General features: G+C 47.0%; 1 protein-coding gene across 1 annotated transcript in view; it reads left to right on the plus strand.

Moving 5' to 3' along the window:
* Window positions 1–15,672, plus strand: part of DEPDC4 (DEP domain containing 4) — a 102,791-nt gene extending 87,119 nt beyond the window's left edge. Inside the window, exons 8-9 of the mRNA XM_063927840.1 lie at window positions 12,684–12,762; window positions 14,509–15,672. Of these exons, the coding sequence (XP_063783910.1) occupies window positions 12,684–12,762; window positions 14,509–14,702 (273 nt within the window). The 3' untranslated portion in view covers window positions 14,703–15,672. The remainder of the gene's footprint in view (window positions 1–12,683; window positions 12,763–14,508) is intronic.
* The last annotated feature ends 2,068 nt before the right edge of the window (window positions 15,673–17,740 follow it).

Here is a 17,740-nt window from a genome sequence, read left to right on the forward strand (position 1 = left end):
TTTTCTCTCCTCAGCCTGCAGAGATATCGCTGGTCCTCCTCCACTTCTGACTACAAGTGTCAGGGTGCAAAACAGTGCTTTACAAGTGTGTTTTCTGTGTAAAATTGCGCTGCATGTCAGTGGGCATTTTGTGTTCACAGGCATTAGATACTGGTGCTGGGGTTGTGAACTGGCTACTCCTAAACTGTGTCCCTCTGACAGATTTTACTGTGGGTCTGTCCCCTATAAGTCCCAGTGTGTGTGTGTGTGTTGTGCACGTGTGTAAGACATGTCAGTGGCAGGGAGTTCTTCCACGGAGGAAGCCATTTTAGGGACACAGAGGTGTAATGTGGTGGTGCTGCCGGCACACCAAGAGCCTGCATGGGTGAAAGAAATACGTGATAGTATGCATAATATCAATAGGAGGTTAGATAAGTCTGAATCTCATGCAGAATGCTGGAGAAAATCTGTGGAAGATGTGATTTTTCAGGGTTCTGTTCTTCCACCCGCAGGCGACTCCTCTGGGTCACATAAGAGACCGTTTGCAAATATTGTAAATACTGATACCGACACGGACACTGATTCCTGTGTTGACGATCGTGACTCCAGGGAAATGGATCAGAAATTGGCGAAAAAATAAGATTTTACTCACCGGTAAATCTATTTCTCGTAGTCCGTAGTGGATGCTGGGACTCCGTAAGGACCATGGGGAATAGCGGCTCCGCAGGAGACTGGGCACAACTAAAGAAAGCTTTAGGACTACCTGGTGTGCACTGGCTCCTCCCACTATGACCCTCCTCCAGACCTCAGTTAGGATACTGTGCCCGGAAGAGCTGACACAATAAGGAAGGATTTTGAATCCCGGGTAAGACTCATACCAGCCACACCAATCACACCGTATAACTCGTGATACTATACCCAGTTAACAGTATGAAATATAACTGAGCCTCTCAACAGATGGCTCAACAATAACCCTTTAGTTAGGCAATAACTATATACAAGTATTGCAGACAATCCGCACTTGGGATGGGCGCCCAGCATCCACTACGGACTACGAGAAATAGATTTACCGGTGAGTAAAATCTTATTTTCTCTGACGTCCTAAGGACCATGGGGATTATACCAAAGCTCCCAAACGGGCGGGAGAGTGCGGATGACTCTGCAGCACCGAATGAGCAAACTCTAGGTCCTCCTCAGCCAGGGTATCAAACTTGTAGACTCTTGCAAAAATGTTTGAACCCGACCAAGTAACAGCTCGGCAAATTTGTAAAGCCGAGACCCCTCGGGCAGCTGCCCAAGAAGAGCCCACTTTCCTCGTGGAATGGGCTTTTACAGATTTAGGGTGCGGCAGATCCAGCGAGCCATAGTCTGCTTAGAAGCAGGAGCACCCAGCTTGTTGGGTGCATACAGGATAAATAGCGAGTCAGTTTTCCTGACTCCAGCCGTCCTGGAAACATATATTTTTCAGGGCCCTGACTACGTCCAGTAACTTGGAGTCCTCCAAGTCCCAAGTAGCCGCAGGCACCACAATAGGTTGGTTCACATGAAAAACTGATACCACCTTAGGAAGGAATTGGGAACGAGTCCTCAATTCCGCCTTATCCATATAAAAAATCAGATAAGGGCTTTTGCATGACAAAGCCGCCAATTCTGATACACGCCTGGCCGACGTCAAGGCCAACAGCATGACCACTTTCCACGTGAGGTATTTTAGCTCCACGGATTTTAGTGGCTCAACCCAATGCGACTTCAGGAATCCCAACACCACGTTGAGATCCCACGGTGCCACTGGAGGCACAAACGGGGGCTGACTATGCAGCACTCCCTTAACAAAAGTCTGAACTTCAGGCAGTGAAGCCAGTTCTATTTTGGAAGAAAATCGATAGAGCTGAAATCTGGACCTTAATGGAACCCAATTTTAGGCCCATAGTCACCCCTGACTGTAGGAAGTGCAGAAATCGACCTAGCTGAAATTCCTCCGTTGGGGCCTTCCTGGCCTCACAGCACGCAACATATTTCCGCCATATGCGGTGATAATGGTTTGCGTTCACTTCTTTCCTAGCTTTAATTAGCGTAGGGATAACTTCCTCCGGAATGCCCTTTTCCTTCAGGATCCGGCGTTCAACCGCCATGCCGTCAAACGCAGCCGCGGTACGTCTTGGAGAAGACAGGCCCCCTGCTGCAGCAGGTCCTGTCTGAGCGGCAGAGGCCATGGGTCCTCTGAGATCATTTCTTGGAGTTCTGGGTACCAAGCTCTTCTTGGCCAATCCGGAACAATGAGTATAGTTCTTACTCCTCTCCTTCTTATTATTCTCATTACCCTGGGTATGAGAGGCAGAGAAGGGAACACATACACCGACTGGTACACCCACGGTGTTACCAGAGCGTCCACAGCTATCGCCTGAGGGTCCCTTGACCTGGCGCAATATCTTTTTAGCTTTTTGTTGAGGCGGGACGCCATCATGTCCACCTGTGGCCTTTCCCAACGGTGTACAATCATTTGGAAGACTTCTGGATGAAGTCCCCACTCTCCCGGGTGGAGGTCGTGTCTGCTGAGAAAGTCTGCTTCCCAGTTGTCCACTCCGGGAATGAACACTGCTGACAGTGCTAACACATGATTTTCCGCCCATCGGAGAATCCTTGTGGCTTCTGCCATCGCCATCCTGCTTCTTGTGCCGCCCTGTCGGTTTACATGAGCGACCGCCGTGATGTTGTCTGACTGGATCAGCACCGGCCGGTGTTGAAGCAGGGGTCTAGCCTGACTTAGGGCATTGTAAACGGCCCTTAGTTCCAGAATATTTATGTGTAGGGAAGTCTCCTGACTTTTCCATAGTCCTTGGAAGTTTCTTCCCTGTGTGACTGCCCCCCAGCCTCGAAGGCTGGCATCCGTGGTCACCAGGACCCAGTCCTGTATGCAGAATCTGCGGCCCTCTCGAAGATGAACACTCTGCAGCCACCACAACAGCGACACCCTGGCCCTTGGAGACAGGGTTATCCGCCGATGCATCTGAAGTTGCGACCCGGACCACTTGTCCAACAGATCCCACTGGAAGATCCTTGCATGGAACCTGCCGAATGGAATTTCTTCGTAAGAAGCTACCATCTTTCCCAGGGCTCGCGTGCATTGATGCACCGACACCTGTATTTGTATTAGGAGGTCTCTGACTAGAGATGACAACTCCTTGGCCTTCTCCTCCGGGAGAAACCCTTTTTCCTGTTTTGTGTCCAGAACCATACCCAGGAACAGTAGACGCGTCGTAGGAACCAGCTGCGACTTTGGAATATTCAGAATCCAGCCGTGCTGTTGTAGCACTTCCCGAGATAGTGCTACTCCGACGAACAACTGCTCCCTGGACCTCGTCTTTATAAGGAGATCGTCCAAGTACGGGATAATTATTTCGGCCATTACCTTGGTAAATACCCTCGGTGCCGGGGACAGACCAACGGCAACGTCTGGAATTGGTAATGACAATCCTGTACCACAATTTTGAGGTACTCCTGGTGAGGAGGGTAAATAGGGACATGCAGGTAAACATCCTTGATGTCCAGTGATACCATGAAATTCTCCAGGCTTTCAATAATCGCCCTGAGCGATTCCATTTTGAACTTGAACCTTCGTATATAAGTGTTCAAGGATTTCAATTTTAGAATGGGTCTCACCGAACCGTCTGGTTTCGGTACCCCAAACATTTTGGAATAGTAACCCCGGCCTTGTTGAAGGAGGGGTCCCTTGATTTCACCTGCTGGAAGTACAGCTTGTGAATTGCCGCTAGTACTACCTCCCTTTCTCCGAGGGCAGCAGGCAAGGCTGATGTGAGGTAACGGCGAGGGGGAGTCGCCTCGAACTCCAGCTTGTATCCCTGTGATACTACTTGCAGAACCTAGGGATCCACCTGTGGGCAAGCCCACTGGTCCCTGAAGTTCCCGAGACGCGCCCCCACCGCACTTGTCTCCACCTGTGGAGCCCCAGCGTCATGCGGTGGACTCAGAGGAAGCGGGGGAAGATTTTTGATCCTGGGAACTGGCTGTCTGGTGCAGCTTTTTCCTTCTTCCCTTGTCTCTGTGCAGAAAGGAAGCGCCTTTGACCCGCTTGCTTTTCTGAAGCCGAAAGGACTGTACCTGAAAATACGGTGCTTTCTTAGGCTGTGAGGAAACCTGAGGTAAAAAAAAATTCTTCCCAGCTGTTGCTGTGGATACGAGGTCCCAGAGACCATCCCCAAACAATTCCTCACCCTTATAAGGCAGAATCTCCATGTGCCTTTTATAGTCAGCATCACCTGTCCACTGCCGGGTCTCTAATACCCTCCTGGCAGAATGGACATTGCCTTAATTCTGGATGCCAGCCGGCAAATATCCCTCTGTGAATCCCTCATATATAAGACGACGTCTTTAATATGCTCTATGTTAGCAAAATATTATCTCTGTCTAGGGTATTAATATTATCTGACAGGGTATCAGACCACGCTGCAGCAGCACTATTCATGCTGAGGCAATTGCAGGTCTCAGTATAGTACCTGAGTGTGTATATACAGACTTCAGGATAGCCTCCTGCTTTTTATCAGCAGGCTCCTTCAAAGTGGCTGTATCCTAAGACGGCAGTGCCACCTTTTTTGACAAACGTGTGAGCGCCTTATCCACCCTAGGGGATATCTCCCAACGTGACCTATCCTCTGGCGGGAAAGGGTACGCCATCAGTAACTTTTTTTAGAAATTACCAGTTTCTTATCGGGGGAACCCACGCTTCTTTACACACTTCATTCACTCATCTGATGGGGGAACAAAACACTGGCTGCTTTTTCTCCCCAAACATAAAAACCCCTTTTATGTGGTACTTGGGTTCATGTCAGAAATGTGTAACACATTTTTCATTGCCGAGATCATGCAACGGATGTTCCTAGTGGATTGTGTATATGTCTCAATCTCGTCGACACTGGAGTCAGACTCCGTGTCGACATCTGTGTCTGCCATCTGAGGTAACGGGCGTTTTTTGAGCCCCTGATGGCCTTTGAGACGCCTGGGCAGGTGCAGGCTGAGAAGCAGGCTGTCCCATAGCTGTTACGTCATCTAGCCTTTTATGTAAGGAGTTGACATTGTCGGTTAATACCTTCCACCTATCCATCCACTCTGATGTCGGCCCCACAGGGGGCGACATCCCATTTATCGGCCTCTGCTCCGCCTCCACGTAACCTTCCTCATCCAACATGTCTACACAGCCGTACCGGCACACCGCGCACACACAGGGAATGCTCTGACTGAGGACAGGACCCCACAAAGTCCTTTGGGGAGACCGAGAGAGAGTATGCCAGCACACACCAGAGCGCTATATAATGCAGGGATTAACACTATAACTGAGTGATTTTTACCCCAATAGCTGCTTGTATACAGATATTGCGCCTAAATTTAGTGCCCCACCTCTCTTTTTAACCCTTTGAGCCTGAAAACTACAGGGGAGAGCCTGGGGAGCTGTCTTCCAGCTGCACTGTGAAGAAAAAATGGCGCCAGTGTGCTGAGGGAGATAGCCCCGCCCGTTTTTCGGCTGACTTTTCTCCCACTTTTTTCATGGATTCTGGCAGGGGTATTTATCACATATATAGCCTCTGGGACTATATATTGTGATTTTTTGCCAGCCAAGGTATTCATATTGCTGCTCAGGGCGCCCCCCCCCCCCCCCCAGCGCCCTGCACCCATCAGTGACCGGAGTGTGAGGTGTGCATGAGGAGCAATGGCGCACAGCTGCAGTGCTGTGCGCTACCTTGTTGAAGACCGAAGTCTTCTGCCGCCGATTTCCAGGACCATCTTCATGCTTCTGGCTCTGTAAGGGGGACGGCGGCGCGGCTCCGGGACCGAACGATCGAGGTCGGGTCCTGTGTTTGATCCCTCTGGAGCTAATGGTGTCCAGTAGCCTAAGAAGCCCAAACTATCTCCAGTCAGGTAGGTTCGCTTCTTCTCCCCTTAGTCCCTCGTAGCAGTGAGTCTGTTGCCAGCAGATCTCACTGAAAATAAAAAACCTAAAATATACTTTCTTTTCTAGGAGCTCAGGAGAGCCCCTAGTGTGCATCCAGCTCAGCCGGGCACAAGATTCTAACTGAGGTCTGGAGGAGGGTCTTAGTGGGAGGAGCCAGTGCACACCAGGTAGTCCTAAAGCTTTCTTTAGTTGTGCCCAGTCTCCTGCGGAGCCGCTATTCCCCATGGTCCTTACGGAGTCCCAGCATCCACTTAGGACGTCAGAGAAATATACAATATATGATTGTGGCTATACGAGAAGTTCTGGAGGTTACTGAATCCACTCCTGTACCTCAGAAGAAGGCCTATTTCTATAAAGAAAAGAAATCTAAGGTTACTTTCCCTCCTTCCCACGAGCTTAATACTCTCTTTGCAGGGATGTGGGTGAATCCCGAAAAGAAATTTCGTATTCCCAAGAGGATTCAGATGGCTTATCCTTTCCCTACAGAGGACAGAAAAAAGTGGGAATCACCCCCGGTGTTAGACAGTGCACTGTCCAGGTTGACAAAGAAAGTAATTCTTCCTGCACCTGGGATGGCTTAACTAAAGGAGCCGGCAGACCGCAAAATGGAGACTACATTAAAATCCATTTATGTTGCCAATGGTACGCTGCTCAGGCCCACAATTGCTTGCGCGTGGGTGAGTCGCGCTATTGAAAAATGGTCAGAAAGCTTGTCATCAGAAATTGACATGATTGATAAAGATGAGATACTCCTTAAGTTAGGGAAATCAAAGATGCTGCTGCATACATGCTAGAGGCGATGAAAGATATTGGACTCTTGGGTTCAACAGCCGCTACCATGGCAGTATCGGCTCGGCGGGTGTTGTGGATTCGCCAGTGGAACGCGGATGCAGATTCCAAAAAGAATATGGAGGCTCTCCCGTATAAAGGTGAGGCCTTATTTGGTGATGGACTGGATGCGTTAGTCTCAGCGGCTACCGCAGGTATGTCAACTTATTTGCCTTCTGCTCCTGCACCAGCAAAAAAGACATATCACTCTCACATGCAGTCCTTTCGGCCCAATAAATACAAAAAGGCCAAAGGTTCTCCCTTCTTTGCAGGCAGCGGAAGGGGAAAGGGAAAGAAGTCCTCCACGACTTCAGGATCCCAGGAGCAGAAGTCAACCCCTACTTCTGCCAAATCTACAGCATGAATCTGGGGCTCCCTTGCGGGAGGCCGCTCGGATGGGAGCACGTCTCAGACTGTTCAGCCAAGGTTGGGTTCAGTCTGGCCTGGACCTCTGGGTTTTGCAGATAGTATCCCAGGGGTACAAGCTGGAGTTTCAAGACTTTCCCCCATGCCGTTTTTTCAAATCGACCTTGCCAGCTTCACTTCCAGACCGAGAGGCAGTAACAGCGGCAATTCAAAAATTGTCAGGATCAGGTCATAGTCCTGGTACCTTTGTCACAACAAGGGGTTGGGGTTTTATTCCAGCCTCTTTGTAGTTCCGAAGCCGGACAGCTCGGTCAGACTGATCCTAAACCTAAAAAATCTGAATCTCTACTTGAAACGATTCAAGTTTAAGATGGAATCACTCAGGGCAGTGATTTCCAGTCTGGAGGAGGGGGATTACATGGTGTCAGTAGACATAAAGGATGCTTACCTGCATGTTCCCATTTATCCTCTTCACCAGGCTTATCTGAGATTTGCGGTTCAGGATTGCCATTACCAGTTCCAGACGTTGCCTTTCGGTCTCTCCACGGCGCCGAGGGTTTTCACCAAGGTGATGGCAGAGATGATGGTCCTCCTTCGTCAAAAAGGAGTCAATATAATTCCTTATCTGGATGATCTCCTGATAAAGGCGAGATCCAGGGAGCAGTTGCTACAGAACATCACGCTCTCCCTGTCCATACTCAAACAACACGGATCATAAATTTTTCAGTCACAGTTGGAACCGACGACAAGATTGTCTTTTCTCGGGATGATTCTGGACACAGAAGTTCAGAGAGTATTTCTTCCGGTGGAAAAGGCTCTGGAAATCCAGAAAATTGTAAAACAGATATTGAAACCATCATGTGTGTCGATCCATCAGTGCATTCGGTTGTTGGGGAAGATGGTGGCGGCCTACGAGGCCATACAGTTTGGCAGGTTCCATGCCAGAGTATTCCAGTGGGACCTGTTGAACAAATGGTCGGGATCCCACCTACACATGCACCGGAAGATAGTCCTGTCGTCAAAAGCCAGGATTTCGCTCCTGTGGTGGCTACACAGCTCGCACCTACTAGAGGGACGCAGGTTCGGGATTCAGGACTGGGTCCTGGTAACCACGGATGCAAGTCTCGGAGGCTGGGGAGCTGTCACTCAGGGGGAAAGCTTCCAAGGAAAATGGTCAAGTCAGGAAACCTGCCTTCACATAAACATGCTGGAACTGAGAGCCATTTACAACGGCCTTCAACAAGCGGTACATCTTCAAGATCATCCCGTGCAGATCCAGTCGGACAATGTAACAGCAGTTGCGTACATAAACAGGCAGGGCGGAACGAAAAGCAGAGCGGCGATGACAGAGGTGACAAAGATCCTCCTCTGGGCAGAAAGACATGTAACGGCTCTGTCAGCAATTTTCATTCCGGGAGTAGACAACTGGGAAGCAGACTTCCTCAGCAGACACAATCTCCATCCAGGAGAGTGGGGCCTCCACCAAGAAGTCTTCGCAGAGGTGACAAGTCTTTGGGGAGTTCCTCAAGTAGACATGATGGCATCTCGTCGCAACAAGAAGCTTCAGACATATTGTTCCAGGTCGAGAGACCCTCAAGCAATAGCAGTGGGTGCGCTAGTGACCCAGTGGGTATTCCGGTCAGTGTATGTCTTCCCTCCACTTCCGCTGATCCCAAAAGTTCTCAGGATCATAAGAAGAACAAGGTTTCGTGCAATCTTCATTGCCCCAGACTGGCCAGCGAGGGCTTGGTACCCAGATCTTCAGGAGTTGCTCATAAAAGATCCTCGGCCTCTTACTCTTCGCGAGGACCTGCTGCAGCAGATTGAGTTGAAGTTTCTCACTTGGAAAGTGGTGATGCTTTTGGCATTGGCATCCGCAAGGCGGGTGTTTGAATTGGGGGCCTTGTCTCACAAGAGCCCTTACCTGGTCTTTCATGAGGATAGGGCAGAGTTGGGAACTCGCCAACATTTTCTTCCAAAGGTGGTTTCATCTTTCCACATAAACCAACCTATTGTAGTGCCAGTAGTAACTGACACGTTCTCTGAGTCAAAGTCTCTAGATGTGGTTAGAGCTTTGAAGATTTATGTCACTAGAACAGCTAGGATACGGAAAACAGAGGCTCTGTTTGTCCTGTATGCTCCCAACAAGATTGGGTGTCCTGCTTCCAAGCAGACTATTGCGCGCTGGATCAGAGGTACGATTCAGCATGCACATTCTACGGCAGGTGAAGGCCCATTCTACTAGGAAGGTGGGCTCCTCCTGGGCGGCTGCCCGGGGAGTCTCTGCATTACAACTTTGCCGAGCAGCTACGTGGTCAGGGTCAAACACATTTGCTAAGTTCTACAAGTTTGACACCTTGGCCGATGAAGACCTAAAGTTTGGTCAATCGGTGCTGCGGGGTCATCCGCACTCTACCGCCCGTACTGGAGCTTTGGTATAAACCCCATGGTCATGAAGTGGACCCCAGCATCCTCTAGGACGTATGAGAAAACAGGATTTTAATACCTACCGGTAAATCCTTTTCTCCTAGTCCGTAGAGTATGCTGGGCGTCTGTCCCAGTGCGTACTTTACCTGCAGTTTTGTTTATTAGAGTTACACATGTTGTGTTTTATTAGTTTCAGCATGTTTGCTATAATTGGTTCATGCCTGTTGGCGTGTTATGTTGAATGCCATGTTGTGCGGCATGGTTGAGGTGTGAGCTGGTATGTATCTCACCATTAGTATTAAAGTAAATCCTTTCCTCGAAATGTCCGTCTCCCTGGACACAGTTCCTATAACTGAGGTCTGGAGGAGGGCCATAGAGGGAGGAGCAAGTTCACACCTATTGAAAAGTCTTAAGAGTGCCAATGGCTCCTGCGGAACCGTCTATACCCCATGGTCATGAAGTGGACCCCAGCATCCTCTACGGACTAGGAGAAAAGGGTTTACCGGTAGGTATTAAAACCCTGTTTTCCAGCACAACTGCCAAATGTAAAGTTTTTGTGAAAGTTGGATAATAGTCTGGGTGTCTTTTTGGGTCCCTTAATTCCAGTAAATGGACATTTTTATGACACTTCAGAGAATTGTGTACCTCAAACTTTGTGTTAACAGTTTAGGAGAGTCCCTTTCCTGTTTCCAGAACGACAATGCCTTACGCACAAATTGAGGTCGATTAAAAAACGGATTGCCAAATTTTATGTGGAAGAATTTGATTTGCCTCACCAATTTGTGCCATATTTTATCAGCCAACATCCGTGCCCAAGCCTATAAATGCTCCTGTAACTGAATGGATGTGAATCCTTGCCGTCATGTTCTAAAACTATTTTTGGCCATGCAGTGTATCACAGGAGAACTTATGCAGCACAAGAGCGAAAGACTTCTACAGAACTAGAACAGGATGAAAATTCAGTAAACCCTGCCTTTTTTATCCTAGTAATTCTAGTTGATCTGGTAACAGACTGTAATATTGGTCCTCTTACAGTGGGGCAAAAAAGTATTTGGACAGCCACCGATTGTGCAACTTGACCCACTTAAAAAGATGAGAGCGTTCTGTAATTTCCATCATAGGTACACTTCAACTGTGAGAGACAGAATCTGAAGAAAAAAAAACAGGAAATCACATTGTATGATTTTTAAACAGTTCTATCCGACCTTGTGGAGTGGGCCTGAATAGAACTCTGCAGCGGCAGAGCTGCCGAAGTATAGGCTTGTTGAATAGTCAATTTAAGCCAACGAGCCATGGATTGCTTGGAGGCAGGGCGACCAATATCATAGCATCATAAAGGACAAACAGCGAGTCAGACTTCCTGTGATGAGCAGTCCTTCTGATGTAATCCTCAAAGCCCTCTCCACATCCAGGGACTTTGGAGCAACGGAAGTGTCAGATAATACTGGAATCACAATTGGTTGAGTTCATGAAAGGCCGACACTACCTTTGGCAAAAACTGTGGTCAAGCTCTGAGCTCCGCCCTATCCTCATGAAATATCAAGTACGGGCTCTTATAGGATAAGGCCCCCCATTCCGACACGTCTTCCATGTTAGATATTTCAAGTCTACCCTATGCAAGGGTTCAAACCAGTCCAACTGGAGAAAAGTCAAGACCACATTGAGATCCCACGGAGCCGTGGGAGGGACAAAGGGAGGTTGAATGTGACTATCCCCCTTTTGAAAAGACTGTACTTCAGGAAGTACGGCCAGTTGTTTCTGAAAGAAGTTAGAGACGAAACCTGAACTTTGATAGAGCCTAATCGTAGGCCTTTATCCACGCCTGCCTGCAGGAACAGTAGAAGCGGCCCAGACAAAATTACACAGGGGAATATCTTTTACCCTCGCACCAAGAAACAGATATTTTCCAAATACGGTGTTAAGGATTGGATGTAACCACCTTATGGGCCTGGATCATATTTGAAACAACCTTGGATGGGAGACCCTTTCTGAATAAAATCTTCCTCTCAACTTCCAAGCCGTCAAACGTAGCCGCTGTAAGTCTGGATAAACAAACTGTCCTTGTTGAAGAAGGTCCTTGAAAAGCGGCAGAGGCCAGGGCTCCTCCAGAGACAAGGTCAGGAGGTCCGCACACCAGGTCCGACGAGGCCAATTCGGCAATGAGAATTACCTGAACTCTTTCCTTTTTGAGTCTTTTTAGAACGCTTGGAATGAGAGGAATTGGAGGAAGCAGGCAAACAAACTGGTAAGTCCACTGCGTCGTCAGAGCGTCTACCGCTAACGCCTGCGGGTCCCTTGTTCTGGAACAGTTACGACGGACCTTCTTGTTGAGACGAGAAGCCATCAGGTCTATTCGTGGACAACCCCACTGGTGAATAAGTTGTTGAAACACCTGAGGATGAAGGCCCCATTCCCCCGGATGGAGGTCGTGCCTGCTTAGGAAGTCCGCTTTCCAGTTGTCCATTCCTGGAATGTAAATGGCTGAGATAGCCCTTGATTTAGTGGAAGAGCAGTCTCTGCATGCAGTCTGTACTCAGCAGCATGAAATGGCGCCTTTCCGCTTCTGGGAAGCTCTGCCCCCTCAATGGCGCGTGGTCCCTGTCTTTTTTATTTATTTATTTTTTTAATACTGGCTTTTATTCCATTTTGTGTAGAAAAAATGTGTAACCCTTTTTCTATATATCGCCAGTTTGCGGTATGCAGGGGGCACCGCAGTCCGTAGCCGGGTGACAGCTGTCCCTTCATGCCGCCATGTTCACCGGGGACCCGCTTACCGGGACCCCGGTATCTGTACTCGCCGCACCGCTTCTTCGGCATCTGTTAGGGGTGGCGGCATGCTGTGTGCATTCTTCTCAGAGAAATTAATCACTTTCAACCTTGATTTATTTTGACTCTCTTCCTTGACTGCTGTAATTTGCGAATGTTTTGATGTTATTAGACATATGAGGTGGGGAAGAAGCTGGATGCCATATCCTTCAGTGATATTACTGGCCGGCTAGTCAGCTGTGTGTAGAAATTTAGTCAGAGCTTTATCTGAAATATCTTCAATTCTTTTAAGCATTTTCTCAGAGTTTGTGTAATATTGTCATATAAAAATGTTTGGCTTATTATTATGCAGACACCTATGGAGTTACTGGATCTTGTTAGTACAAAGTTAAGATGCCTGCAGAATGGAGCAGATCCGGATGTCCTTTCAGGTAACTATTTATGATGATCTTAAAAAGCCCCATTAAATAAAAATAATCAGTATATAGCACCAGACAGGTAATTTACCAGTTCCGTTGGAGTGAACTGTATAAGTCCCTGAATTATGATCCTCACTGTGCTTACCTGGTATATTATAACCATGTCACAAGGACACTTCATGCGTTTGTGTTTTATGTTTTGCCCATTAAACCTGTAAATCCAGATAATTAAATGTTTTGTTTTTTTTTTTAACTGTTTCTACATTCATAGTCAATCCATAGAACTAGAATTCACTTAAAGTACATTTATACTTAAATTCTCGAATGTTAGATGTATTGCCTGGCTGCTCTCATGTCCAATATAGTTACAGTAATCATGATTAGAGATAAAAAGATGTGTCCACTTATATCTAGCCTCCGTGCATGTTAAACAGCCCTTCTAGTCACACCATGCTGTAGTGTGACTTGGTAACGCCGACCGTCTTTTTGTGCAACTTTTCTATTAATATGCGTCTTTGTCATGAAACGATGTGAATAAGCAGCTTTTGCTGAGTAAAATATGCAGCATGCCTATATTCTTTGAGCGACCACTCGTATATCTGCATACGAAATGCTATGCTGAGGTGTTTTCTTAGAGAACACAGTAACGTAGCATTTTGTGTGCAGATACAGATGCGGTCGCACACAGAATATAGGCATGCTGCATATCATTATAAACAGCAGTCTCTTTGTGCGTCTTATTTGCATAGTGGAGCAAATAAGACGCATTTTTGGCAAAAAAGAGGCACCGACCATAACAGAGTTGCACAGGACCTATCTGCTCATTCACAGCAGGCATCTCCCGCTGCGTGGTGTATTGAGGCTAGATATATGATAGCACATCTGTAACTTAAAAAATCCACCCCATGGGCTTGATTAGTGTTTTCCAGATCCAGCAGAATTGGTGTGTTCTAAGCATTTTTGCTGTCTTGTTCATTTTTAAGCTGTGTTCACTACAAAGGGTGTCGCAGTGTCTGCAGTTGCGGCTCTGAGCCTGTGGAGACAGTTCCCCAGGTCTGCCATCCAAATAGAAATATTTATGAATTGAATATAGAGACAGGGTAGCCATAGCACTCGGGTGTAGTATGGCTGACCGGCGGTCTCCTGACCGCCGGTCAGCTTACTGACGCCGGGATCCCGGCAGCATACCGACGCCGGGATCCCGGCGGGGAGGGGCGAGTGCAGCAAGCCCCCTGCGGGCTCGGTGGCGACCTGCGGTCGCCACGGGTTCTATTCCCACTCTATGGGTGTCGTGGACACCCACGAGTGGAAATAGTCCCTGTCGGTCGGCATGCCGACCATCGGGATACTGAGCCGGCGGGATGGTGAAGGAGGTCATGTGACTGTCGGTCAGCAGACCGGCGGTCACATGAATACCACCCATAGCACTCATTTGGTTTGTCCAGGTTGATGTTTATTGCAACAGTACAAAACAGTCCCTGCTTGAAATCAAGTGTAGGAGTATTTTTTTCCTACATTATTCACTATATTTTCGTATAGCAGAAATGCTATGTCTGTTTCTGCAATGTTTTACATTCAGAATGAACTGTAGAAATAACGTGGTCAAAAATGGTGTACCAAATGTGGAAGTGTTACATTATTAGGTACATTAGTCTTAATTTACTAAAATATTTCCTGCTTAGAATTCCTTTTTGCAAAGCATTTGATTTTATAAAAAAATTTTATGAAATTTCATGTGTACATGTTCCCTTGTGACAGGCTTTACATTTTGTCAGCGTTTAACTGCTGAAGAGTATGAAAGACAGCGTTTTACCAACACCAGAATGGAGGTGAAACGGTTGATGGAGCTGGTGGACAGGAGTTGTACAGTTCCTGAGAAGAAGAAGAAAAAAATGATGAAAGAATTCCAAAAATATCACCCTTCAGCCTGCAGCAGCCATGTTCCCACCTGATTGGTTTCCAGCGAGAGCCATTATGCACCTTTACCAACTTAATTTGTTTGGTTATATATAGTATGTTAAGCTTGTGTGTATCTTGAGGAGAAGATAAGGAAGAGTAGAGCTCTTTGACACAGATTGCTGTGATTATGTATAGATGATTTATATGGAATGGACTCTGCTTTTCCCTGGAGCGGTTTGCTACTAAGTTCTGTGTGTAACTACTGATATAAAGTTTATATGTCACCTATACAGAATACAGCACAAGCTATTTTGAGCCAGCATTCATGAGAAAGCAGCCTATCCATACACTATGAATGAACCAGTGACCTCCGTGTAATACTCGTTGATTCAGTGTCTTATGAGCCTGCTTACCCAGCCGCCACAACTGCTACCTCCACTATGTGAAGGCAGCAGGAAAATGACAGCATTAGCTACTGATGATGTGCTGAGGGTAGGTTGGGCAACTGCACAATTTTAGATTTTTATCATGAAAATATGAAGTACTGTAGATGGGGTTTTTTTTTGTTTGTTTTTTTACCTCGAATCAACTAATATATTTTTGCTAAGTTCTAAAAAAGAATGTGCTATATAAATGTATAGTGCAAATAATTTTAAGGGATTAAGTGCAATTAATTGTACTGTATGTGAGTAATATTTCTAACTGTGAATATAGGCTAATTCTTTTGTTTTTTGTCTGGTCTTTAATAAAAGCTTATCCATGTGCTACCACAACACAAGCATAGATCAAGGATTTGTTTTATGAAGTATATCGGAACCTCATTCTACATAGGAAGAGAAGTGTTACTACAGGATGACATACAGTTATGGGGACATTTGCGTAGTACAAGACATAATTCTTTCCTAAATCAGAAGAAAAGTTGAATAATTACTGTTTAAAAAAATGGCCAGACTTGGTTTTTATCTGCTGTAAAATTCTAGATGTCTATAAAGGAATGAATTATTTGTTTTTATTCAGGAAAAACTGTTTCCCTCCACTGGACCTCTGTTTCTTATTTAGTGTATGTGGAGTCTACAACCCCCCCCCCCCCCCCACCTACCTCTGAGGAGATCAAAATGCCCTCTCAGGAGTCACTGTAACATTGAGAAGAGTCTTTTGAGGATTTCTTTCTGCATGGAGAATATGTAGGTGTCTTCAGAGGTTGCTGGCACTAGGAAGCATTTAGCTCTTTCCAGGATCCATTACCTGGGGGACTTGGAATATGATGCCTCATCCAAAGAGGAGGGTGATGTTTTAGAACACTATCGTGGCCATATGTCTATGGAACTGCAACGTTCTAGCCCTAAGCCAGAAGATGCATGACACTGACTGCATTGGGGCCACATAGTGGTAGGGACCTGTATTCCCCAGTTTTGGGATGTCTAGTTTGTTTGTGTCAGATCTCTAGGTCTGGTGCATTCTGTACGGAGGCTACATCCTGGATCTACCTGGTATCTGTCCAAGGAGTTTTTGTGTTCCACCCCCACCAAGAGATCCTGTCTGTTGGGCAGCCTTAAGTCAGGCTGTTTATTTGCTTTTAAATTCCATCATCATTGTTCCTGTGCTAGTTTCTCAGCACAGTTTGGGGTTTTACACCAGCCTCTTCCTAATGCAGAAACCAACGGGTTACTTTTTCCTGTTCCTTAATTTTAAAATTGGTTAACTCCCTGTTTGTGGAACAGTTCAGCATGGAGTCCCTGTGGTCTGTTATCAGTGCCATCAGTTTCCTTGTTTTCCTGGACATCAGACACCTGACTGCATATCTCTTTTTTTTTTTTTTTTTTTTTTTTCTGGGAGGGACCTCACCGGCTTATCTAATTTACAGTGGGAGATATTAACTTTCAGTCTTTAGCACTGCCGTTCAGTCTCGACGTGGCTCCGTGGGTGTTCACCAAAGACATTTGTGTTTTACAGTGCAAAGGCATTACCGTTGGCCCTATATGCTGCTAAAAGCAGCTTAGAGTCCTTATTACAGATTATCAGTTTTACAAAATCCAATCCGTTGCCGGCCCTTGTGATATTTTTTCTGGGGTTCTTGTTTGACACTAGTTGTCGTCTGTCTTTCTTCCACAGTCAGTCATGTTGACTCTCCAAACTTGTTGGTAGGGTTTTCTCCTGCAGGGGAAACAGGTCTTTACTGCTGTGTATGTAGCTGTTGTGGAAAATGGTACCCTCCTTCAAGGCTGTTCCCTTTTCCTGCTTCTGTTCACAAACTCTACAGAGCCAGATTCTGGCTTAATAGTCCAGAGCCAATACAAGGATGGACAAACAAATCTTCAGATGTCTGTCACTGCAGTGGTGGTGCAACTAGCCCAGCCTGTCTATTCTCCATTTTTGGAATGAACTTAGGTCACGATAGATTTTAATCTGTTGGGATGGTGTGTTGTGACCCTTGGGCTCCAGGTGCATGGCATATGGACTAGGGAGGAATCTTCTCTTCCCATCAATGTGCTGGAGTTGTAGGAAGTCGTACATGCCCAGACACAGAGTGCCTTATGGAGCAAGCCTCTTTTTTCTTTCCATTCAGGTGGATTCAGTATCTATGCCGGCATCCTGATAGTGTAAATTCCTGATGGGGGAGGTAAGACTGTTCCTCCCCCTCTCCTCTACCCCCTAACCCTGCCTTTCTGCAGCCTAACCACCTCCCTTAGTGCATGATCCCCCCTCCCCCCCGGTGGTGCCTAAACCTAACCGCCTGGCCCTAACCTGACTGCTATACTTGCGGTCAGGATGCCGGCTGTCTGGATTCCGGCATCAGACTCCTGACCCTGTCAGGATTCCAGCAACGGCATTCTGCCGGCTGTTGGAATTCTAGCATCTGCATTCCGACTGCCAGGATCCCGACAGCTGGCAACTTGACCGCATCCCATTCAGACATACATAAATAGACAATATGGTATCAAAAGTCGCATGGCGGGGGGAGTGGCCTGGCTGCTGGGCTGACAGGCTGTGACTTGCTAGAGCTCCTGCCAGATGCCTGCTTAACCTGCATATTTGGGGCCGCTGCTGCCACGGTTGCCTGCCTGCTGGACTTACGTGGACATCTGACACG

The sequence above is a fragment of the Pseudophryne corroboree genome, chromosome 6 (genome assembly GCF_028390025.1).
Source record: "Pseudophryne corroboree isolate aPseCor3 chromosome 6, aPseCor3.hap2, whole genome shotgun sequence".
Lineage (NCBI taxonomy): Eukaryota > Metazoa > Chordata > Amphibia > Anura > Myobatrachidae > Pseudophryne > Pseudophryne corroboree.